At 41.9% G+C, this 27,141-nt stretch overlaps 1 protein-coding gene across 1 annotated transcript; it reads right to left on the bottom strand.

The window, feature by feature from the left end:
- Positions 1-4,507: 4,507 nt before the first annotated feature.
- Positions 4,508-22,545, bottom strand: lin28b (lin-28 homolog B (C. elegans)). Its single transcript, XM_085770916.1, has 4 exons — positions 22,224-22,545; positions 20,883-21,082; positions 9,457-9,644; positions 4,508-6,139 (listed from the first exon to the last, which is right to left on the bottom strand). The coding sequence occupies exons 1-4, from the start codon at positions 22,231-22,233 to the stop codon at positions 5,827-5,829; spliced, it is 711 nt and encodes a 236-aa protein (XP_085627042.1). The 5' UTR covers positions 22,234-22,545; the 3' UTR covers positions 4,508-5,826.
- Between the last annotated feature and the right edge of the window lie 4,596 nt (positions 22,546-27,141).

The raw sequence follows: 27,141 nt of genomic DNA, 5'->3' as shown, positions 1-27,141 counted from the left end.
GTTTCTCCAGTCAAGGCAAAGCACAGAGCAGCTGACAAAGGCAGCAGTTGAGGTATGTGAACTTCTGCAGTCATCTCCTACACAACCACACGAGGGAGCAGTGAGACCGCCTGCGTCCCTCAGTTAGGCCTGATGGCATAGTACATCCTGTCTGTCTCCAAAGGCTTCTGATACATTACTAAGGGTCATTTAGGTTTCCGTTGTTTGAGGGTATATTTCATATAATTCTTGGGTTTTGTTGTAGTCTTTGGACCAGGTGTGCATGGTTTTACTGACGCTATTTTGCGTCTCTTAAGCCTCTGAAAAATGTAGACACTGATAACACACTTTTCCTTCAATACAATATATTAATTGATATTATTATAATTCCATTGGCGTTATAAGTTGCTGCCCTATGAAACCCCAGTATTTCCAGATTTTGTGATTTTGAACTGAACTACTAGCATTTGTGAAAAGGTTGTTGTTGTTTTTTAAATGCCTAACTCAAGGCTTAAGCAAAGAAAATGACATTTTGCTTTAATTTTACGCTAGGATCTGGGTATATTAACAAAGACTGGACTCCAGAATGAAAAGAAATCTAACCAGGCTCTGTCTAGTCCTAAATTTGTGCTTTTAATATATTGGCTAGCGTACCCTGGAGTAGCAGAGGTGATTTAGCTTGTTAGTTTAGCACAAAGACTGAAACCAGTCCTGTCCAGCCCCAGTTTCCTACTTCTTGTGTAGTAGCTAGCATACGCTAGACAAGCAGTAGGCTACTTCAGCTATTTATCTTAGCAAAATGACTGAAACCTGGGTAAAACCTGAAGCCTGGCTCTGACTAACCAGACGTTGTACCTTTAACGCACTAGCTCTCAAGGAGCAGAAGTAGTTTTGCTAGTTTGCGTAGTTGAGCACAAAGACAGAGAGGTGGGGGAGACCACCTGGCTCTGTCTACCTCGCTTTGTACCTCGTATAAGCTGGCATAATAAGATGTAACAGTGTTTGTAGTTTAACAATATAAAACATGTTCACAAGTTGTTGAGGTGCTGGTAGGTTGTGTGGATGTGTGTTTTTCTTTCTTTTTTTTGCCAAGCTAAACAACAATTTGACTCTGGTGAGAGTGGTAGGCCTTAAGGTCTTCTCTCTGAAACCAAGGACAGGACTGATTCCGCAGAGTGCCAAACTATTCCTTTAAAACAAGGCTCTTTTTCTTAACATTTGGAGGTACACGGTTTTCACAAGACAGCAACAAAATCTGCCCACTTTTAAATACTGAATCATGAGACCACAAAGACATAAAGCATGGATTACCCTTTGAAACACACAACTCTACGCCAATCCTTATTTCAGGAACTTAAAGGTTTACGCAGTTTTACAAAAAAAAAAAAATCAGATTTATCGCCATTTCTCAACAAATATCACAATCTTTGTTTACAGGGTGTTGAACGATACAATCTTCTCTTCGATGCCTTTTAAGTACAGCATAATGCCACATAGCAGCCGTTTACCTCTTCATCTGACACTTCATGTCTGTATTACCACCACTCAGGTGCAGAAACGCACCAGCGTCGACTCTCAGATTGGTGTAAATTTCAAATTCAATTTTGACTCGATTGGCTTTAACACACTCTATTTCCTTGATTTTATTCCTCATTATATTCTGTGACCGCAAATCCAAGATCTGAGACGCCATGTTCCCTTTTCAAGGTCTGAGACTCAAGCTGAGCTCTCTGCTGAGATACAACGGGTACATTCGAGATCAGAAATGTTTGATCTTGGGCAAAACCTTATGCAACATTATGCAACCTTAATGCACTCCTTGCTTTGTGTTGTCTCATGTTTGCATGATTCAGAAGTAAAGACACGTGGGAAAATATTAACAACACGATTCCATCAATTTGTTATCCTACATGCAGCCTTGACGAACCATTTGATTATTTCTACCTTATGGGGATAATTTGAGAGGGTTTCTTGGCTATGTCGAATACTGAACAGGACAATAAACAAGAGATCAATCAGTAGTTACATTGATTGGAAGGAAATATAAAGCTACTAACAACAATAATATTACTATATCTTACTGTGGCCGTGTATTTTGTTCATAACTGGCATAACTCCATATGTAGGCCCACTGCAACATAGCGATTCTCTCAGCTGAGTGTGAACTGTAATACTACGGTCATATGCAAAATCAATCTTTAATCTCATGAGTTAGTTTTTAAAAAGTAATGATAACAATATTCATCTTAATAAACATTTGTTTAGAATGACGTCTATGCAATGTCACCATCACTACAAAAATCTACTGATTTCATGTTAAATGTTAACAATGCCGCTCTAAACTACAAATGTAGTTTGCAACAAGAAGGGGCATCGTCTCCAAACCACATCGCGTCTGATTATCTGAGGCTGTAAAAACGGCTGACGAATGCCATTACCATGGAGCCCAAAAAGAAGAAAATATCCATTTGGTAATAGGGTCAGACAAACAAAACATAGAGATAGGCACTCCTTGTGCGAAGTAAAATCCAATTTTTTCTCCATCTTAAGCCCATCATATCAAGTGGTTACAAAAACGGTTATGATAAAATACTTACAAACTAAAAACAACAGTCCATGTCTTTTCAAAAATGTGTTCACACGGAAATGTAAAATATTTCATATTTAACATGTCTATAGCTAGGCCAACAAACTGAGGAAAACTCACTGGCTGTCTGCAGCTAGCTACGTGATGAGTGTATATACTGACAGTATAACACCAAGCTGGCAGAAAAACTTCACCCTGGATGTGTGAGACAAACTTGCCCCTTCTGAAAATGTGTATTAAATCCTCAAGAAGGGGCTTTGATTGTAAGATATATTTGGAGTCACAAGTTGATGAGCCATTTCAGGGCTGATTTGTTGAAAATGCCGTGTGACTCTAGTGCGACAAGTGGCAATTTAATTAAAAGAAGAAGAAAAAAACAACTGCATGGAGGAGGTAAAGGGGGCTGGGAGGAGGTAAGGAGTTTGTGGAGGAACACCGCATATGAGGTAGGCTTTTGCTGTAAACCAAAAAAAAAAAAAAAAAGAAACAAAAAAACGGAGGTTTGCAGTTAAAGGAAAAAAAAGTAACTCATCAAATCTGGAAAAAGGAAGACCAGGGAGTCTGTGGCAACACTAGGGAACTTCTCACACAACACCTCAGTACAATAGAGACCTACAGTTAATCATACAAGCTCATCAAAAAATATACAAAACAAAAAAAGAAATGCACAACTATGTATAACTCAAGAGGTAGTTGCTAATATCAGTACATGAATCGATTACATACGTCTCTTTACCATTGCTTAACAGAGTTTGTTGAGTCAGTCAGTGGATGATTCCCAAAAGAATACAATACATTTTTTTGGTTAATTCCCTGAGAACAGTTCATCATCCTGAGAGGAATTGTGTGTAAAAATGTAAAAATACATCATACAAAAAGATGTTGTTTCCATAGAGATTTGAGCATGGCCTGTGCTCCTTCTGTGGTTTGGTCATTCACTTTTTTTTCTGTCATGCTGCATTGTTGAGATTTGATTTTTAAACGCACGCACACATTCAAAAAGCTGTACATTAAAATAAAAATAAAAAAACAAAACAAAAAAAACAAACAGAAAGGAAAAAAATTACAACCGCAGTATTGCACTTTCAGCAATAAGTCTGTCTTATTCTGAAAGAGCGAGGATAGCAAGCACGTCAGCAAGTCTTAACTTTTAAATGCCTTCAAAAAAAAATCAAAACAATAAAGCCAAACTCTTTGGTATAAGAAATATACCAAAAAAAGTTGGTTGTCTACTTAGGCTAGAGCTTTTAAAAACACACAAGCTAGTTTGATATCATCATACAAAGTTATTTGATTTGTCAGAACATTAAGATACAACTCCAAAGCGACCCGAGGTCGACTTTGTGAGGAGTCGACTTCAGATAAGCTCTTTTCACATTCAATATGGTCAGAGAAGAGTTGTTAGGTCACAAATAAGTGCCACTAAAGCCATGCTTGGGATTCAAGTTATACCAAAAGCAGCACTCTCTCTCTCTCTCTCTATCTTTCTTTCTCTTTATCTCTCTCTCTCTCTCTCTCTCTCTCTCTCTTCAGTGAGTCTGAAGCAGCGGCAGCAGCGGCAGCAGCAGTGACGGCGTCTCATCCCGAAAGAGGAGTGAGCTTCACCCCGGCTGGTGCTTCACTTTAACAAAAATGGTTGTAGGCACAGATGGAAGAGGAACCAGGCGAGGTTCCATCTTACTGGTTAACACAGCTGGGAGAGCAAAAAACAACAGCTTGACGTTCTGTGACATTCATTTTCATAAAAAGAGGAAGAATTGGTGAGGTATTACGTAAGTTAAAGTTAAGAGCAGCTGTGATGACACCGTGAATGGCCTGATACTAACTCCCGTGATAAAACGAGGCGAGTCTTTTGTGCTGTGTCAGGTGATTGCTGACTGTTTTTGAAGTGAGGAATAAGGCGGTGTGGAGTTAATTTCTTTAAAAAAAAGGATCCGTTTGTTTTGTCGTGGATGAAAACAGGTAAATAGAGAGAGAGCTATAAGTTTTCACACAACAACAAAGTATCCCATGCAATATACAGGGCTATTCACCTACGTACGTCAGAGCTAATTCCTTATATATGCATTAAAGTTAAGAGAATTTCAATCATATCTTGTGGCTTAACATATATATTAATGACTTATACTATGATTTTATAAACTGTAATGTTATTTTCAACTAATTATACAACAATCAAAATGGAGGTCTAACGATCGACTCATTAGCTTTGAATCTAAACTATGATCTAGATTAATTATATGATGTCTTCTCTAAGGCGTGACTATCTATTGTAGTAGGAGGCTGAAAGGTTAATAGTGTTGACCCCGCACCTGAGGAAGAGGTGCTCCAGTCACACATGCACAACACACACACACACACACACACACACACAGACTTTCACTCTCTCTCTCAGTCGTGCACACACAAACACACATGCTCACCCTCTGACAATCACTTGGTCCAGTCTATTTCATGTAAAGAGAGAGGTATGTATGTAGTGAGTGTTTTCAAGAGCAGCAGCTCACACTTGTTTTGTTTTGTTGTTTTTTTTTCTTTTTTCTTTTTTTTTGAAATTCCCTCTGGAATCCATAAAGTTTCCCTCGAGATCTTTCTAAGCCAAGCTAACAATCCTTTGGGTCTGGATTATCGCTTAGAGGGTCTTAGAGCTTTTAAAAGTCGTCTTTAATCCTTCTTAAAATGAGCTACCATGTGTGCTAAGAGGATGCATCATGATTTTTCGGAATGATTAGGCCTACAGGATATAAATCTGCCGCTTTAAAATCGACAAGGAAAAAGCATTCAAAATCGCCAACACTTAGGTCCGAGGTGGTGGAGGAGGAGTGGAGGAGTGGGGGGAGAAAAAAAATCATCAAACCAAGATTCATACCATGTTGTTTCACTCTTGAGCTGCACTGATTGAAACAAGAAAAACAGTCATTCCCTGCAGTCACCATTTCCAGCGGTGGTTGCCATAGCTGCACCAGATGACTGCAAGTCAGTCAGTCAGTCACACACATTCATGCACGTCCGTACCCCATTGATCGTTGCCATAGCTGCACTGGTTAGAAGGGAAACAAAAGAAGAAAAAAAAGAAGAAAAAAAAACAAATAAAATTAAAGTAAAGAAATTAAGACCTCCCATTTTTTTCACAGGTGTGAGGTAGATGAAGGGGGCGGGGCTTCAGGTATCCTTTGATTGAGGGGGGGAGACATGAGGGGGTTGGGGGGTTGGGGTTGTGGGGGGGTGAGCGGTGAAAGGTTCACCTCTGTGGGTCGTTTTCAGGATTTCCTCCACCTCTGGGTCCGGAGGCCGCGGGTAGTGTGGGGCTCCTCGGGGGAGGAGGAGGAGCCCTCCAGGGGAGACGAGCCGGAGCGCTCCTCCTCCTCCTGGGGGCAGAGGTAGGGCCCGGTCCCCGGGCTGGAGGCCGAGGTAGACGCATGTTGGTCCTGAGAGCCTGAGGCGGGCGCCAGCGCCTTGTGGGGACACTGAGCCACCATGTGCGTGATGCTCTGGCAGTAGTGGCATTTCTTTGGCTGGGGGGGCAGGCCACACTCCTTGGCATGGTGATCCAGACCTCCACAGTTATAACAGCTGCAGAAGGGGGTGGAGCAAAGAGACACAAACACATTTAATGATGACAAAGCTATTCAAGAATCATCAAACAGAAGAAAAACCCTCCTTAGATTCATTAATTAAAGTAGAAGTAAGCGATCCGGTCGTTTTGGCTAACTTCCTGTCAGCCGATGGAGTTAGCAGTCCCCGCCCTCGTCCCTACGTCACCACATTCATGCGTCCCTTGGCTGCACACACAGAGAGGACCGCCCCTTTATGCCGTTCTCTCTCCTCATTGGATAAAGGTTGTAGGATACAAGGAAAGTTTTCTCCTCAGCTTACAGCAGAGCAGAGTGACTGACAGACCCGTGTTTCAGACCAAACACTCTATATAAGTGATTGCTGTCGGAAGATATAAATTTAAGACTTACATTAACACAAACATTCTGCTTACTTATGCTTTAAATAAAAGCAGTGCATTTATTGTTGATTTTTACCAAAATAAAAGCACAAGCTGTCCCTATACTCTCCTACAGCACCAGTACTGCTGAGCTGAAACACCCGCTCCACTGTGGATTCACCACTAGATGGGAGTATGACACATGAAATAGCTCAGTCTGGATGAAGCGTGAGTGGCACTCTGTGGCGTGCCAAGCTACACCATGTTATTAAATTTGACAGGAAGCACAAGAGCGCTGAAAGAGCAGCAATGAAAACTGTAGAGGCGAAGGTGACCGAGATTCCAGCCTGTCAAGATGCCACCAGTCATTCTGGCACCACGTCCAATCAAACGGACATTTAGGCCATTTTTGCCTATTTAGGCGTCAGATGCTCTTATTTAAAGCTTAATGCCCCAAACATGTCAGCGTTCAGGGTTCAATGCCTTTCTTATTGTTCAGTGCTTAATACCTCGTAAGCAATTAAATCTAGAGCACGTGACATATTCACTGGTTTTTACACATCACTGTGTTTTATGGTGGATTTTAATTCACAATAAGCCAAAACAAAGTCACGCCACTACAGAAGCTCCGCCATCATGAGACAGTGGCCGAGTTTAAGGATTTAAAGATGTGTCAGATATTTTGACAACCAATTAAAGAAACAAGCAAAGACACAGTAAACCAGGGTGTCAGCAAATTGCTTCTGCTGCACAAGAAAGAAAGAGAGAAAAAAAAACATCAAATCACGTTTTGCCACGAAAGTCTATTTCAACCTTTGCTGCTTCTGAAAAGAGTCTGAATTATCTCTAGGGAGCATATTTATTCAACATTTATAAAAATACTCTACATCCAATTTAAAAAAAAAACACCCCATGCAGGAAGTTGAACTATAGAGACAAAAAAAGAGTGAAATCCAAAATATATGTTCAAACAAAAAGGCAGGTTGTCTTCACATCATACTTTCATTTATGATCTTTTAATTAATTTATGCTGCTTTTTTAAAAGAGCTATAACTAAAGACCAATTATATTCATGTTCTAATTGTATTTCAAATCCAGAGGCAGCAATAAAAACACATTAATCTATTGTAGATTTCAGGTCGTTTTAAGGTTTGTTATATAAAAAATAATAAAATCTAATCAGAATCACACTCAAAATGTAACTTTATATTCCTTCTTATATTATGAAGAGGATGTGGAGGACAAACTGTTTAATCACTTAACTTGATTCAAAATATTTAAACTAAACATTAACATGTACTTAGACAATTTAGTCAGAAATTAATTTTAATTCATAGCAACGAGCACTAATACAATATGCTCAGAAGCAGAAAAGCTTATTGATCCTGCCGGGAAACTGATCAACACTGTGTAGTTTTGCTCTTTAGCGATACACAAGTTGAGTCTAAAGCAGTTTTATTTCTCAGTTCATCATAATAATAATAATTTGTATTTATAGTGACTTATGTAAGCAATATGACCAACTGATGAACTACATCAAATATGAAGAAGGAAACAACATAAAACAGCTGTTGTGTCCTTTACATTTCGTTTTGTACAAGATATTTTCTCTAAAAAGCGACTAAACAGTCACGGACGAGCACTTGAACTACGCACTGACTCCAGAGCAGAACATTTCTTCTCAACAGCCACCTAGAAAGCCTCCTGCTTCGTGCCCTTGTGTTTTCCCACATGTATCACTTTCATAACGTCTTCAATTTTTAATTTTTTTTCATTTTCATTTTTCTCAGGAGAGAGCTGTGGTGTGAGGAGCAGTGGGGTGTGAAGACAACACAGCAGCCAGTGGCCAGCAGGGGTCAGAGCAGCGTCAACTGCCACAGTCGCCGCTCACGCTCACAAAGACCCGATGACATCACAGACCCATCTACCTGCCATATCTGAATCCAATACCGGCCCTGCTACCACCTTAACAGAAGGTAGAGACACTTGACCTAACACTGGATCAATTATCCCAAATAAACTGAATTATTCAGCCTGTGTAAAACAATCAGGGAGCTCTCTCTCTTTCTCTCTCCCTCCCTCCCAGATACTGTTTCCTCCTTTCTGACAAAAGCTTCTCTTTTCACACCTTAAGAAAGAAAAAAAAAAAAAAAGCTGGATGGCAGGAGCAGCTGTGTTGCAGCGATGTAAAGAGTGAGTGGCATCTAGAAGCCGGACCGACTTTCGAATGTAAATGCAGCCTCGCAGTCGTGCGGTGCCTTCCTACGACAGACAGAGAGCACATACTTGGCTCTTGGCTGGCAGGATTTTTTTTTTTTTTAAGCTATACATCAAATGAAGGCGTTCTCTGTCAGCAGGGAGGACAGGGAACACAGCCGCCTCCTCTGCTTAAACCACAGGGCATTTTCAAGGAGCTCCATATGGCTCCGTCTGACAGATTTTAAGCAAAAGCACCCTTCAGGATTTTACTGAGGACAAAACAATTGATTGAGCTACTGCCGCATTGAGATGCATATAAGCCCAATCCATCCCTCTGCTAAAGCCGCCTCTAATGTAAAAGCTGGCAAATTGATTTAAAATAGCAGCAATGGCAGGCAAAGTGCCCTATTCAATTCCTTATTATGGTGCACAATAACCATAGCAACAGGCATGTACTCGGGCAGATTGAATAGATTTTATCTATAATCTTAGCCCACTCAGAAATAGCTCACTGCGGCGAGATGTACATATAGCATGTCTGCCTCTACTATAGCACTGCCCTGCTTTGTGAATGCAGCTCCCAGCGCTCACGTACATTCAGCGGTTTTTTTTATTTTTTATTTCTGAGATGAAGCCCAGACAGACGAGTCGTGCAGGCGTACACGTGAATGACTGCATACCTGCAGAGCGCATTAAAAAATAAAATAAAAAATCATTCCAGGGTTTTCATCTTCAAAATGTTCTCCATCACACTCACCGGTCTCCCTTTGGTTTGCGTTTCTGGAGTGGGACCTTCCCCTTGGGTCTCCTTTCGCTGCCTGCGCAGGGTCCCCCACCAGGTCCGGTCACCCGCAGGGACTCCAGGCCCTTCGAGGACTTCTTATAGGTGAACTCCACCTGCTCACCCTCCTTTAAGCTGCGGAAGCCCTCCATCACCAGTTTGCTCTGCGGGGAAAAGAAAAAGCAATTATCTACTGTATGTAACAGTGGCTGATTTTTTTTTTTTTTGTTCTGTCTCTTAATGCTTAATAGCTACAACACAGATGACATGAGTGATTGTGTTTCTGACTTACACATATGAACACAATTCAGCGTTATCACAGCGATAAGGACATCAGGCTCATCTCAATTAGCTTAGACATCGCACGTCCTTGAATAATGACGGATGATTCCAGAAACCAAAACGATGGCGATTCAAATATCTCACACACATCATTTTTTAAAGGCTTGGATGTGTTTCACCTTGACTGGTATTTTTCTAACCTCCACTGATGAATGTAACTTACAAAGATCATATAGCCTTTGCACACCAAGAGGCGTATGGAGCAGAGGAGGTCTTTTTTTCTTTTTTTTTTCGATGAAAGACACAATTTAAAGCCTGGGTTCTACTTCCTGTCTGCACAACATAAAGCTCTGTGGTAATTTTATGTGCGTCCACGCCCACCAGTTGGAATTTAACATAGACACTGAACAAAACAGTTGCCAGAGATATTATCAGGTATGTGAGTGAAGTGAACAAACAGCTGTCCATTCAAACCCTCTGTTCCTCTATCTCCAAATAACCGCCGCCGAGGAATCTAAACTTACAAACACGTGCGAGGCTCAATGTGCTGTGGCGGTGAACACACAGCCGAGACGTCGTTTCAAACATGGTGGATCGACCGTGTGTGTGTGTGTGTGTGTGGTTTGCACCAACTGTCATTGACGGCGTGCGCACAGAAGGGACTTGCTGTTCTCCCTTTATCTACTTTTCGCAGAGGAACCACTTCCTATTCTTTCTGCAGGGAGAAAAAGACAAGAGCGTCGTCGCACACCCATGCAATCATTTTCTCTCAGCACATCCACCATCCATCTTATCTACATGATCGGAGTTATTGATTTAGTTACTATATAACCACTGGACAATGATTTATGCCTTGCTGATGGCACAGAACGGACTGCTGATAGGCGCTGTATCCATGACCTTCATGAATCGCAGCAGGCCCTGCAGATCTCGGCATAGGTAAACACACACCCACATGAGCATGCAGTGTGCAGAGCAAACCTACTACCTACTATACATCTAGTCCTATAAATAACACACGGGGCTATCTGTAAATGCAGCGCCTGCTCTAGAGACAGATGTGTAGGAGATAGAGGGAAAGAGAGTGAAATGATCAGAGGGAATCAAATGTGAAACCATACAGGAAGAAGCAAAAAATGCACAGAGCTGCATTTATTTCTTTCCTTTTCTTTTTTTCCCCATAAGACCCGAGTCAATGACTGCAGCTCCAGGAAGCTGAAGGTGATCTATAGGTGGTCTATTTGTGGATATAAATGAACATGCAAGAGATTTTTATTTCAAAAAGTGGGGAATGTATAAAACAGTGAGAAGTGAGGAATGGGAAATAATTACAAACTAAGAATAGAGCTTGAACTCGCTGTACCGCATTAGATATATTATGACTGAACATTAAAATATGCATTAAAGAGATGATTAGGACAAAACTGGTTTTACATAACAACGTGAACATAGGATAAAGGTACTTTCTGTTTTATGCTTTTGAAAAACAAGTCTGTTGAGAATAACTTTAATGAAATGATTTTTTTGTACCCTAAAAGCTTCTTGTTTTCTAAACCTAATTTATTAGAAAAGAATTAAGTAGGTAATAGCATGTTACCAAAATAAGAGACTTCCATCTTTCCATCTATTGACAGACTACACCTTTTAAAACTCAGCTGACAGATGGTTGGACATCACATCACAACACTGAGTTTAGTTTATTTAAGTAACTCTCAACACACATTTTCTCCAAACTATTTTGACATTTACTGAATAAATCAGAGCTGTGTAGATAAGATTTTTTTTTTTTGAATGCACAGAGCTACCTACATTTTATTTCTCAAGTCTCTATGAATTTTTGGTTGTCTCAAAGTTTCATTTGTATCCTTTAAAACCCTTTTTTTAAATTTAGTTAGATGGTTTTTCATAATAGACTTTTTTTTCTTTCTTTCTTTCTCTTTCTTTTTTTATTTTATTTATTTATTTATTTTTACCAAACTTTAATTTAACATCTACACGCTTTTAGATTGAAACATAAACTCAATACATAAAACCAAAAAAATATGAAATGAATAAGTTAAAACTATTTCTTCTTACTGCTCCTGTGTGAAGAAGATTTTAAAAACTAAAAAGGTTTATTAGAGGCTGAGAAATTTACAGAGCAATGATAGAATTTTAAAGTCCTTCAAACTTTAAAACACAGAGACATGAACATATTTTTGTTTTATTTCAATTCATTTTAAATGTATACCTGGCTTTATTCAAATAAATATTTATTTAAGAACATTAACATTTCTCTTAATTCCTTTTAATATGAGAAGTAGAATTGAGTCAAATTCAAAAAGGCAAAGAGCGAATGAAGTATAATAATAACGATAAATAATATGTTCATTCACTTGTACACACACAGGTTCCTTTTGCTTTAATAAAAAACAATCCCCTCTCCTTGTTTACACCTTCATATCTCCACAATTTAGAAGAAAGGAAAAGCATTACTGTTGAAATATTCAACACAACTATTTTGCCATAAATTCATTAATTCCTTTCTCTCTCTCAGAAACCTTCTCCCGTCTCTCCCTGCGGTTACTGAGGGTTCGAGCCAAGGCCACTGTGCTTCTGGTGGACGACCCGTTCGCGTTTCGCACTCAGGTATTGGATTTGGCTTTGAGGAGAGGACGAGGATCCGGAGAATGAGAATGAAAATGAGAAAACGCAAAGATTTTACACAACAGATGTAAGAAAGCGAGAGGGGGAGAAAACAGGAGGGATGAGGAGGTGACTCACGAACCGAGCCTGTAGCTCCCTGCAACCACGAAGAATCGACCTCACGTGTCTCTGCCACTGAACCAACGATTTACAGATCAATTATTTATCAATATATCAACCAAAACTGTAAGAACAGCATTCGTCGCTTTCTATTTTATTTTTATTTCTATTTTTTTTCAAAGAGCAATAAACAGCAGCCTCAAGCTGCTTGAACATTCAAATTAAAGCACCAGTTGATTTTATGATTACCATCATTAGACCATCCTGGTGACTGCGCGGCCTTCCTGCAGCGTAATTTGGTTTAAAAAAAAGAAAGAAAAAAAGGCAAATAGAAAATTGCACCCATCCCCCTACACACACACACACAACACAACACCATGGATTCAGAATAATGATGTATAATCATCGACTGGGAGACGGAGCGGCACATGAGCCCTTCCTCTTCCTCTCCTGTCTTCAGTCCACAGGCAGCTTGTCTCTCCAGGTCAAAGTTGAGTGGTTTGTCCCAGCACCCCACCACCCCCACCCCGCTGCAACCCCCTCAATGCCCACAATGCACCAGTGAGGAAACCACACAACCTCTTTTGTTCTGCAGAAATGCAGGAAAACACACACACACACACACACAAACGTATACACAGATCTGCTCCATATAGGACGTGGTAGCTCACTCATGTCCTCAGAGTTTAATGTCTGCAGCGTGCAACAGCTCCGTTTCCTTGATTATGTAATAAAAGGCAGCATGTGGATTTAAGTGTGTGTGTTGGTGTGTGTGTGAACTGGTGTGTATGGTCATGTGAATGTGTGTGTGTGTGTGTGTCGGGGGGAAAAAACAAAACAAAAACAAAACAAAAAAAAATTTCCCCGAATCAGAACCTGCAACCCGAGTCTCCTCCTCTCGGGTGACCTGGCGGGTGTCCTGACCCGTTTCAGTTTACGCACACAGGTCAGGAAAGGGCACGGGGCTGAGGGAGGGGCTGTGGGGGTGGGGAGGGAACGTCAGGGAAAGAGAGAGAGAGAGAGAGAGGGAGAGGGAGAGGGAGAACACACAAAATGGAGGAGTGGCCTGGAGCAGGGGTGCTGGATTGGGTGGTGGTGGGTGGAGGGTAGTGGGTGTGTGTGTGTGTGTGTGTGTGTGTGTGTGTGTGTGAGGTGGGTATAGGGGGGGTGGGGAGGGGGTTTGGTTGTTCATGGAAATGCCTCAAGCGCATTCTGTTCAGCTCCAATGGAGGAGCAACTCCTGATCAGTGGCTGGACGACCCTCCCCCCTCCCCCTCCCCACCTGCCCCCTCCACCACCACCACCATTTGATCAGGAGCCCCACAGGTCAGCGTCAGAAATCCGGGGGGTCAGCGGTGTAACTACCCCCCCCACACCCCACCCCACCAGCCCACCAGCCCCCCACCCCCACCTTGCCCCGGCGGAGGAGACCACACCGGCAGCAGCAGCGACTGTCACATCCTGACACGACCCAACGACGACACTGATCCAACAAAATGGACACCGACCGACCGACTGGCAGCTTCTGCAACGGCTTGATTATGCTTACAAGCTTCCTTATATGTAATAAATATCTTCCTATGGCCTTACATGTGTGTGTGTGTGTGTGTGTGTGTAGGAAGGAGCTAGCGATCAATACAGACTCCAACATCCTGGATAGAAATAGCCCGCTCCTTTTCATTGGCCGGGACCTCGTCATCACCAGGCCCAGCAATCGATACAGGAAGCTGGAGAGAGAGAGAGAAAGAGAGAGAGAGACCCTCGCTCTCTCACTCTCACTCACTCACTCTCTCCCCCACTCTCTCTCTCTCCGTGGTGACCACCAGCTATGGAATGGCTAATTATGGGATGCTTTAAATCTGAGGTGGCCCACGCGGAGGAGCCTGCACGCCGGCCGGATCGTGCTCGCGTTAAGAGAGGGGGAGAGAGGGGGGAGGTGGGGGAGGGAGGGAGGGAGGGGAGGTGGATGGGTGAAGGGGGTGTGTAAGGGGTGAGCGTCAGGGAGATGGCGGTCACCATGTGGTGTGGTGCCATTAAGTAGCTTTTTACACACAGGAAATGCTAAGTGGACAAAGCTGGGCCAGATCAGCTCAGATGGACATAACCCAACAGGATGCATATAAACCAAAAGAAGAAAGAGGGGAGAGGGAGAAGGAGAAAGAGGGAGAGAGAGAGAGAGAGAGAGAGAGAAAAAAACCCACTCCCAAACACGGCGCTGAAAACCACCAACAGAGCCGCTCTTATGACGCTGACACCCCCAGCCCTCCTCTACACGTTGTCATTAGTGGCCCTGACCCTTGAACCCCGCCCAACCCCCCATCAAACACTTAAAAGCCTTCATGTTTCCCCTGCCTCAAATTAACAACATCCAACACCCCTGATTATGACTGGGGCAAATATTTGATCTGGGGGAGGAAGCACTAGATCATCTTGCTACGTTTATCAGCATGAGAGGGGGAAATGAACCTCGCTGAGGTGACTGGTGATAAAACACACGGACGGCTAATAGAAGAGAAGCCGCCGCCGCCGCACACAGGAGCAGCAGCACAGCCCACAGACTCTTATTGTTGTAGCAGATATTCAACATGGACCAGACACCCAGCAAACAGTCAATCTATACAATCTGACTGACATCAAAACATTATATGAAGACATTTCCTTGAACTGCCGCTTTTCTTTCAGCTTTACAACAGAAAAATGCTTCGCTGATGTATTTCAAACACTTTGAATAATTTACTTTACTTTACTTTACTTGTTTATTTGAATGGGACAGTGCACATTAATGGACATAAAAACATGTAAATGTGCCGAAATTATTAGCAAAGTGCTAATTTCCATCCGGAGTCCCATAAACATAAAAACAGTTCAATGACAGTACACATAATAATACATAATAATACATTTTCACACATGCTTTGCCATGTCCAATACATATAATTAGCTAATCTTTTAAAGTATGTCTTCTAAAGATAGTTTGTTGATTTGAATTAAATCAAAAAGCTAATTTAGTTTTAGTTTGAAGGCTGCATGGTTTTTAAACAGCATCATTGACATTACATGGGCAGATGTTGTCATTTCAGTTTGAATGGTGATTTTTGCTTTTTATTTTCACTTTGAAAAATATAAAATTTAATCGTGGTTTTTGTTGGGTCAAACATGTCCCTTTATGTCTCCAGAATATAATTTGTTATTCAGTTTGTTGCTATAACAACAACACAAGACGAATGAATAACAACGATCTAACAATGTTTTTCACTTTTATCAAAATAGAAGGAGAAAGACTGCAGCTCCTGCTATTTGGGTACTGCACTTACTTTGCCATTTCAATAACATTGCAATTAATTGTGCAGCTCTATGAGGCATTCTTTGAAAATCTATGTTTTAGAGATTGATTGTCGATTTACTAAAAACTAGTCAACAACCTCTTAGTTTGTCATTTTTCAAGCTAAAACAACAAAACGCATGATGTTTTGCTTTCTCATGTATTAAAGTAAATTAAATACATTTTTTTCACATATTTTAAAGACAAAAATAATAATCCAGAAATTGACAAATAACAATGACAATGCATTGCAGCTCTTTAATCTTTGTTACTATGCAAAAAGTTTCAAATCTAAAGTAAAGAAAAAAGCTTCTTTTAAAGACATATTTACTGAGTCATGTTTATATTTAGTAAATTAAACATTTCAGTCTGTTTGATAGATTTTTTTCAAACAAAACCAAAGGTAAAAAAAAAAGATGCAAACCAGCCCAACAATCAACTTTTAGCCACACGAGCGTCTGAGTTTGTTTTTCAGGTGAACTGCGACTTGTTTTGAGCCCCCGCTCTGCTCTGCTCTCTCACTCCGCCACCTTCCCAATTACCAATCACTCCGCTGTATGTGGCCAGCTCCTCAAAAGGAAGTCACGTGACTGCTCTTTCTTCTTCTCTTGCCTTTTTTTTGATGTGCAGAAGAGAAGAGAGGGGTGGGTTGGTGGAGGAGGAGGAGAGGGAGGAGGAGGAGGAGGAGGAGGAGGAGGAGGAGGAGGGTGGGCGGGGGGATAGTGTGGCTGCAGGAGAGACAAAGCCTGATACTGGCTATCTGGAGGCAGAGATGGGTGGGGCCTGCATGCCAAACGGTGACACGGACCAGAGGTTAATCTCACTAGGGGCCCACTTTAACCTCGCTGCACAAAACACACACACACACTCTCTCCCCGCGCGCACTCGTACACACACACACATACACACACACACACACACGAAAACCTAAAAACTTCTTACAACGGTTCACATGTCGACATCAACAACCTGGTGGTGGAGAGTTGAAAGTAGGAACCGAACACACACACACACACACACACACGAACACACACACACACACACACTTACTTACAGGGGGCTCCATAAATTGAACCCACACTCTAGAGGTTTCAGGAGAATAACAGCAGCAGCAGCAGCAAACTGTTCAACATTTCAAACTGATTACCGACAAAGGGCAAGCAGCCCCCCACCTCACCGCCACACACCCCTTCACCCCACCCAACCCTCCTGCCTTTTTGTCTTTAAAGAAATTCCTCTTTTTAAAGAATGCCCGAGGAGAGAGAGAGAGCACCCCCCCCACACACACACACACACACACACACACACACCACCTCCAACCCCCCCCCACCCCCATGTCCCAGCAGGAACTCACACACATGCACACTTTACACACAGAAAAACACTGGGCGCAGGTATAGAGGAGGGTGGGGGGGTGAGGGGGGGGTGGTTGACAAACAAAGATAATGAAATGGTTTGTGTGGAGAATCAGTGAGCAGAGAGGCTTCATTACTACACACACACACACACACACACACACACTCACACACACACGCTCTCACACACTCTCACACACCTTCCAAAAAGGAAGTGATCAGATAGGAGCCTGATGAAGAGGCCTCCCAGGAAGAGAACTCGTGGTCGGGCGGGGACCCTCTCACTGACTCCCCCCACCCCCACCCCCTCTTTTACCTCCTGCTCTTCCACTCACTCCTCTTTTTCCAACCTCTCTCTCTCTCTCTCTCTCTCTCTCTCTCTCTCTCTCTCTCTCTCTCTCTCATGTTTTCCTCCTCGGCTACCACTAGCACACCCCCCATCCCCATCCCCACCCCCTCACCCACATTTATTTTTCCCACATCCCCCCTCCTCCTCCTCCTCCTCCTCCTACTACTACTCCTCTCTCTCCTGTCCTCATGCTCCCTCTTCCACTCCTCCTCTCCCCCCTCTTTCTCTCTCCCTCTCTCTCTCTCGTACATATAGGGGTCAATGTTGTACAGGAATAAATATGCAGACTTTCCACTTCTTCTCCTTCTTCAGTTTTTTTTTTTTTTGTTCCTTTAGCACTAACTGACTCCTAACCTTGTATCATAAATGCTGAAAACATTGTGTGACCTTTGTGGCAAGCCAAACTCTCTTTCAACAGCTCCTCTAATAAAAGCCTTCATGGTTTATGCAGCTCTGCCTGTTCGCATGGCACCGAGTCACAACGCTGCCTTCACTGCAATTATACCTGCATGTGCAGCTGCAACAATTAGTCAATTAATTGATTAGCTGATCGGCGGATAATTACACGGCGGCCACTCCTTTCAGCCATTTTTCATTTGCTGCTTCTCAAACATTAAGTATTAGACACTTTTATTTTGTTAAGCACGACAGAAAAATGAATATCATTTACAGATTAGCTATATTTACACCCTGACCAAGGTTTTCTGCTACTTTTTTCTGCTACTTTTCATGCGGCGAAGCCCTGTGTGTCTGAAATCTCAACATTTCATAAACATAAATATCATCAATATGTCCGAGAGAGTTCGAGCTGTCAGTGGAGACAGAGAGGGAGGAACAGTCGGACAAAAGCAGTGACTGGTTTAATGAGAGCGTATAGATGAATGCCAATGTTCGCAAAAGGAACGGGGTGTTTTGTATTCAATATGGCAGCGTGTTCAAGAATGCATATTGTCTGCTCTTTGTGCTGAACGACACTTGTATTATTGAAAACACATAGCTGGAAACGCTGAGGGGGAAATGCACCAGTATAAACACGTGCTTCATTGTGTGCTAGTAGACAATATTAGGGTTTTTCTGGACTATTTGCATGATTTAAACATTTAAAAACCCAACAAGCTGCAGACAGTTAGTCAGAAAGTCACTGTACAGAGCAGAGACTGACTGCTACCGTTTTCATCTCTACACCTTCATGAGGAAAACACCTCGACTCAGCCTGTCAAACCTCCCATCATGCATTTGTAAAAAAAAATAAAAAATCTTACAAAACCCTCCTCCATGGCACCAGGCTGTCCTGCCCCATAAGGCAACACAAGGCTGAGACAGACAAGTGTTTATTTGACTTGTGCTCAGCTCTTTAGGCTGTTTCCCAGACTAGACCCTCATTCCCTCTCTCGCTGCCCCTGAAAACATCCTCCAGCCAGCAGGGAAACCAAGAAGCAGCCCGGAGCATGTATAGATACAGACGCAGCTCATACAGTCCACACACACACACAGCCGCAATAAGAAGGTATAAATCGAAAACCGATCACGCCGACGACGCTGCAACACACTGGTGCTCTTCTTCCCGGAGTCTCTCTCTCTCTCACAGACTCCCAGCATTGCTTTGCATATCAGAAACTGTACACACACACACACATACACATGAAGTCTGACAGAAAATGAAACACGCATTACTTGAAATAAGCATGATGATACACGTCCATACTGTTCAGCATAACTCACCCACAATCATCCACACCGCTGCAGGATAGCTAAATCTAGGTTCATCATTTTAATCTGCAGAATATCTGAGTGATGATAAATAAATGTATCATCGTCAAGATTAATAGCACATTCATGCTGGAGCTCTGATGGGGCCTATTAAATCACAATATATTAAATAAATAAATAAATATATATATATATATATTTTTTTTTTTTTTTAACTTGAGAGCAACATTATTACAGATGCAGTTTCATCACAGCAAATTGTCCCACTGGTGTAAAACTGAAAAATACAACAAAATAGGCTGAAAAAGCACAATAGTGCGATTTCTATCTGAAACCAGCATGCAAAAAATAAATTCATATAAATAAATAAATAAATAAAAACATTCACACACGCACACATGATCACAGTTATTGAAGCCCCACAGAGAGGGCTGATAAGGAAAATAAATGAATGCCTATGAAGAGGCAGTCATTTACACTTCTCCTATTGCGCCTGATAATGATCAGAGGAGCCATCTTTCTTTTATTCACCACTACATCACCGCTGACATCTGACCCCTGATGTGACCCCTACCCCCCCCCTACACCCTCCTCCGAGTTCCCACCAGCTCCAGCACAAGATCTCCGGGAGCCCCCAATAAAGACACCTCCAGGAAGAGGGGTGTCATATGAAATGGTTTAAAAATGCCTCTCCTCATCCTCTGCCGTTCCTCCCCGACTATTTTAAAGCCACTTTATGGGACCGTAAAAAGGACGATTTAACAGAGAGGGAGAAAGATAGAGAGAGCGAAGGGAAAGGGGAGGTAGGGGTGGGTGGAGGGGGGTCTCCTTTTTGCTCTTTGTTTGCTGCAGTCAGAATAAGTAGAAAACAAGAAACAAGGCCTCTGACATGAACTCCACGCACAATAAATCAGCAGCAGCACACGCAGTGAAAAAGCCAAGCAAAAAATGCAAACAAGGTGGATGTTGTGTTTGGGTTTACAACTGGATGTTCACATTTCAAATCAACCAACAGCGAGGAGCGTCCCTGAACGTCACCCCAGTGTGTGTGTGTGTGTGTGTGTGTGTGTGTGTGTGTGTGTGCACTCTGACTTTTTTTTGTTTTGTTTTGGGGTTTTTTTCCCAACATGCTATCCGACATGTTGGGCTGCTGGCTGGAGATCAGGCTGCTGTCCATTAGGGGCCAAGTGTGAAACTAACCGTGTCACAGCCACACGACATTTCTTCCCTTCCCCTCCACAATGCAGAGGGAAGCAAGGGGGCGAAGGGGAGGGTGTGTGTATATGTGTGTGTGTGTGTTAGTGAATGTGTGTGGTGGGCTGCTGTGGCTTAAAGAGGAAACTTAACATGTGTGTGTGTGTGTGTTTTTTTTTTCAAGCCAGCAGACAACATGTGATTACTCAGTTCCATGTTGGGCAATGGTAGGAGCTACAGTGTAACCAGTGAGGGGATCATTTATGTAAATAATAAATATACATTTATATAAAGCGGGTGGGATTGTGGTATTTAGATTGATTTTGCAGTGAGAGTGAAATTAATGCAAAAGAAAAACAATGTTTGTTTCTGAAAACCAGAATGACACAAATGTTCCATCACAATATCGCTACAGTGTGTATCTTTTCTTTCTTTTTTAACTTACTTGGTGGACGAAAACATCCAGAGGGGGGTCGACGGGGCTCCCTTCGCTGCTGGTCATTGAGATAAATCCAAAGCCCATCCGGACGTTGAACCACTTGCAGAAGCCCAGTCCCGACAGGATCTGAGGTCGAGTCCGGTCCTCCTGCTGCTGCTCCTCCGTGGACTTGGCGGGGTCTTCTCCGCCACCTTTACCCGGCCCTCCTGGAAACAAGAGGAGGTGGAGGGGTTGAGGGGAGTGAGGGGGTGGTGGGTGGACACAAGGAGCAAGTTAGGACATTTCACATGCTTCTAGCAGCAGAGATGCGCCACCATTGATGGGGTGGCTATAAGCTTCGGCCATGGAGGCTCGTGCCGGTGTCTATCAGTTGAATGGGGGCTCTGCTGCCTCTATAGCAGCAGCAGCGGCGGCGGCGTGGGGGGAATCCCCTCCACTTGCACATGCAAGCTATGAGAAGTTCACGGCCGGTAGAAATTTCCTAAACTATTCTGTTTTTTTTGTGCAAGTGGTGAAGAGTGGGCGCGTGGTGTTATGATCTGGTGTGCAACCCCGAAACACACACATACACACACACACATATATATATATAATCATATATATGCAAAGGTTATAGGCTATATATATATCACACACACTCCACAAAAAAAAAGTTGTTTGTTACTCCATGACAGATGATCGCCCCTGCTTCTTGCACAGGCATGCTCGCTCGACGTGAACTTGTGGAGGGTTTTTCTCTCGTGCTGCTACAGTTGTAGAGTTGTAACAGACTACAGAGTATCCAGAGAAAGAGAAAGAGGAAAGGAAGAGAAAGGAAGGGAGGAAGGACGGAAGGAAGGAGGGGAGGAAGAAAGAAGAAAAAAAGAGAAAGAAAGGCAGGTGTACACATGGTTCCTCGAGCTCGAGCTCTTACTAGTGGGCAGAGCACGAGCACAATGCACACAGCCTATACATACATTCATGCAGCGCGAGCCCGTGGCTGCCTGCCTATATGGAGCTCGGCGCGCGGTCGCTTTCTCTCTTTTATCTTCATTTTTTTTTTTTAATCTTTATTTTTTTCCTAAAAGCTTTGCTACAATAATCACGTTGCACCTTGCCCCCCCTCCCCTCCTCCTCCCCTTACCTCCACACCACACACACACACACACACACACACACCCTCCTCCTCCTCCCCTCTCCTCACTCCCTCCCTCCCTCCCCCTCGCTCTCCCTCTCCTCGCGCGAGCCACACTGGGAAACGAGGGGGGAGAGACAGAGAGGGAGAGAGAGAGGAAAAGAGGAGGAAAAAAAACTGAAAGTAAGAAAAGCTAGAAAATATAAAGAAAAAATAATAATTGCAAGAATAACCTTCGGCCATGTTTCCCCGCGGACCCTCTGCGCCCAAGTTGCGATAGAGAAGCTTCCTCTGCGAAAACGGGCTGCGGTAGTCACCATTAATCCGACATCCTCGATCCCATCGGTCACCAGTTTAGCTCGCATGGTACGGCGTGCTTTCTGCCTTTTGATATTTTTGTCATGTCTCTTCTCTCTCTTCCCTTCAATCCCTCTCTCCTCACTCTCGCCACCTCTGTACTGCTCTCCCTCCCTCTCTCTCTCTGCTTCTCTCTCTCTCTTGCTCTCTCTCTCTCTCTATCTCTCCTTCGCTCTCATTCGCTCGCGAGCTGGCTGTGCCCGTTCCCGTAGTGAGAACACGTGACTTTGTCAATTACATGCTTCTTTCGACTAAATTTCTGGAGCCTGCTAAAAAAAAAAAAGAGGGAGAGAGAGGGAGAGAGAGCAGGGAATCGGACCAGCAACCGACACCACGGTTGTGCGATCTTGGGGAAAAAAACGCAACAAACAACAACAATGATGTAGCTACTATAACATAACGCATATGAGTAGTATAGGCTACAACGTGCACTGTGTTGTGCTGGGAGTAAATAGCTACTACTGTATCATTCTGTACAGTGCACGCAGCTGCACGAGGCTGTCCTGCACTGAGATTGAAATACATTTTTAATGAAGTTTGTAGAAAAAAAAAAACACTAAATACTGAGTGGAGCCACGAGGACAAATAAAGCAAACAATTTAAACATATGAACGTGTAGCATCTCTATAGTGACTGACTTTCTGGTCTGGATTCATTTTATGGATGAACATGGTTATGAAGTTCTGTGCTCTTCATAGAAGTACAGTTAACATGTGAAAAGTGATATAAATGTGCATATTAAACTAGTTTGTGGGTCAGTTTACAGCAAAAAGAAAATATGGACATAAGTTACAGATGCACATAAAGAGAGTAGATTGCAAAAAGAAAACTTTGTTATGATAAATAGGAATCTGATGCTGTTTTTTTTTTTATTGAAATCATTAGCCATAAACCCCTCTTCCTATGTGTGTGATAATGTGTTTTATGTTTTTGTTGTTGTGTGTTCTGTCCGTCCTGGGTGAGGGATCCTTCCTCTGTCGCTCACCCTGAGGTTTCTCCAATTTTTTCCCTGTTTAAAGGGTTTTCCATGGAGTTTTTCCTCAGTGGATGTGAGGGTCTAAGGGCAGAGGATGTTGTTGTGATGCCATGTAAAGCCCTTTGAGACAAACTGTTTGTAAAAACTGGCTATACAAATAAAATTGCCTTGCCTTGGTGGTGTACATGGTGTGTATATTGTTGTGTATTGTGACTCATATATGACAGACTGTGAGAAAAAAAAATCCCCTTTGGGACAATAAAGGTATCTATCTATATGTCTCAGAACCAGATGTGTTCAATTGAAATAAAACACTATAGAGATTAGGAAGATAGGTTAATTTGCTTTGTGTTGATCTTCTTCTAACACCTGAGCTGCTAGAGTAGTGGTTTAAAATCCTGTTGCATAAACATGTTATAGAAATAACAACCGACTCTGCACACAGAGAGAGACAGAACAACCCGGAAACAGCACAGAATAAGATTTCCAATGTGCTCAACTCCCTGCATGGACATGTTGTTTTCTGAGCTCATGTTGCTTCTAACATATGACCAGTTACCTCCCAGCATCATATAGTGGGCACCGGAGGAGAGGCTGAACTCACAGCTTTGGAATGTGACTGGAAAACCCAGAAAAACAAACCTGAAAAACTGAAGTGTTCGCTCCTGTGATCTCCGCTTGTCACTGGGAAATCAATCGCAGGAGGTTTTTTATGATGCTCACAGCGGTAAACAGAGAGGAGGGCATCAGCTAAGAAACCCTGAGCGTTTGTGCTTGTTTTTCTTCTGCATGAAAGAAGAATAAAGACACAGCAGCTTGTGAGGAAAATGTGTAAACCAGAGGTTAATAACACACAAAAACTAAAGTTACCACTGTCTTTGTATAGCTACACAGTTATCAGTATATATGACTTTACTGAAGCTTATTTCTTCGACAGTTTCTCTGAAGATGTGCAACAAAACTCTCACAGATTCTTCAGGTTTTACATGACGTCCACCATCATGCACACACACACACTCCAGAGGAGGATATGTAGTATGTCTGAGCTGCAGTCACTCAAGACCACACAGCAGATCGATAACAAACACACGCCTGAAAAATAGTACGTTCATTGAGAAACTTCCCATCTTTATCTCACACATCTACCCTGGTGGGGACATTTCTCAAGGGGTTATTCCCGGGTATGAGGAGAGAGGAAAAACACGTTGGAAGGAATGAAACAACAACAAGCCCATCTCCACCCACCAGGGCTGAAGAGCCCACCCTCCGGAATTCACGAGCTTTACCCCTACCCCCAATCCATCCATCCCCAGCCCCCGCGCGCAAAAAAAAAAAAAAAAGGCCTGTTTTTGAAGATGCTTGTAGAGGAGGAGGCCTCCGCAGTGGCCATAGAATTACTGTTTGGGTCACAGGGTTGGATACCAGTGTCAGATGTTATCCACTCACTCATATCCTGACAGGACCTTTCTGATTAGGACAAGTCAGGGGAAATCACCGTAGTGCAGCTCACTGACATGTGTGCAAGCTAATGACAAGGGAGAGTGGAGATATGGGTGGCTTTGGATGTGCCTGTTTGTCACAGGAAACAACTGAAACACCAAAACCCTTAAGAGATTAGAGGCTTTCAGACACCTACACGCAATATGGATGGGTTTTTTTTTAAGCCTGTAAAAACTTTGCAAGGAAAATTTCTCAAAGTTATGTCACTAACAAAGAGAGGCTGCTAAAAAAAAATACCTTTATTTATGAATGAAAACATGTTTTCTTTACATTAGCTCTACCACTGATACTTCTGTGTTTGCCTTTAAATTGTTTTAAAACTTATTTTACCGACATGTGTGAGTTTTCAACCACAAAGACTAAAAAAAGAACAGCTTTTTTGGAAGAAGTTTGCATAAAGAATTTGAAGAAAATAAAAAAGTTAAAGGGGAACAACTTTCTTCACGTTGTTTTTCTTAGAATCAACTTCAACCAGATGTTGCACACATCAGCCACTGTTTTATTTGCTTTAATGCTAAAGGACGAGATTGTTTTATTAAAACTGTTCCAACCTTACATCACTCACAGGAAAAATGTTAGTTTTATGTAAAGTTTTGGGGGGTAAAAATAAAATAAAAACACATAACTCACATAGAGGCCAAGATAACCTGGCCAGAGTGTAAAAATGTGTGGCAATGTGTTGTAATTTGTGTGTGTTTGTATGTGTCTGGTGAAACAAAATGTAAATGGTCATGTGAAAAAGAATTTCCCTAGAGGGACAATAAATGTCTAAAGTCTATAACTGTGTTTTAAAGCAGTAGTGAAAATGTAACTTTCTTTATTTGTGTTGTTGTTTTCTAACCAACACTAATACCCGTTAATTTTTTTACCGTGATGCTACATGACAGGATTGTTGTCAGACTTGGTTTCACCCAGCAGAAGCAATGAGGGGGAAAAAAAAATAGGATTTTGCAAAAACCTAAAGAATTCATATTTGTAACATAAACATGAATTGGTCTATTTTACATATTTTACAGTTGGTTTCTCTTGAAATCAGCACCAACCAGAACTTCTGTACCCGTTCAAGCTACAGGATGAGATTATTTACAAACCTGTTTTGAAACTTATTTACACTTTTGTATTTGTTGTGAGAACTTGGGGGGTAAAAGAAAAACAACAACAGAAACTCAGTTGATTATGATTTGTCCTATTTTTACTGTTTTTCATTTATCTAAATGTTTGTCCCCTTATAATAAACAACCACATGAGCCTCCCTTTTTACTCAGTGAGGTTGTTTTCAAACTTTTTTTAAAAACTTCAAATCTTTTAATCTTTTAACCGTATTTTCTTTTTAGGACTTTCCCTATTTTTTTTTTTCAATACAGAGTTCTACAAAAAGTTGAATTGGCTCATATTTGTTGCATAACCAAGAAGTGCTTTTGTTTGTTTTGTTTGTTGCTACATTGTTTTCATCTTGCCTACATCAGTCTCTTTCTCTTTCTTTAATTTGTTTTTAACAACTATATTGAAAAAACATTTTCACCAGAAGTTTTGCATGTCAGATTTGTGACTCAGCTATGAACTGGCCCATCTCCACACAGGTGTGATTAAACTATTCTGATAACTCCAATCCTGCCTCACATGGATAATAAGAGATAGTAGACAATAATGATAATAGTACATTTAGATTATATTACCGTGTAGAATTTGTTTTGTCTCATCCATTACAGTTGATGTCAGGACTCTGCCTGTATGAAACGTCCACTCTGTAATAATGTAAATAAAGGTGGATTCATTGTAACTATGATCAGAAATTTGCCCTGAGAGCAGACTCACAGGGTACAGGGATCTTTGTCAAACCTGTATGAAATTTAGATTGACAGTCTGTCTGTTTTCTTTGGTTTGGTTCAGTGGAGACATCTGAATAGATTTATATAATTCAACATATATGATGGCTACTTGATAAAGGCAAAAATATAGCCTATATATACACTACACTTATTTTTTCCTCTGCTATGATTTAACGTGTGTTTGCCTGATGAGGAAATGTTACCTTATAACTTTAAAAAATAATAACAATAATTCAAAATAGCATCCCATGAAACTATTTCATGAGCAGAAAGTGAACATCAACTAGAAATCATTCTAGGTAACAAACATCTAGATTTATCTTAACTGAAGACTTATAAACCTGCAGCTCACACTTGTATTGACTTCACTTCATGAATTCTTCAGGAGGTAAAAAAAAAAAAAAAATCTCTGCAATGCTGCAAACTGAATTTAGTCCCATTTAAAGGCACAAAAACAGACCTTTCTGATCATTTAGTCTCAGAAGCTCA

The sequence above is a fragment of the Trachurus japonicus genome, chromosome 24, assembly GCF_045865225.1.
Source record: "Trachurus japonicus isolate A0001 chromosome 24, Traja_1.0".
NCBI classification, from domain to species: Eukaryota; Metazoa; Chordata; class Actinopteri; order Carangiformes; family Carangidae; genus Trachurus; species Trachurus japonicus.
The sequence above is the reverse complement of the archived record's forward strand: the minus strand, read 5'-3'. Positions and strand labels throughout refer to the sequence as shown.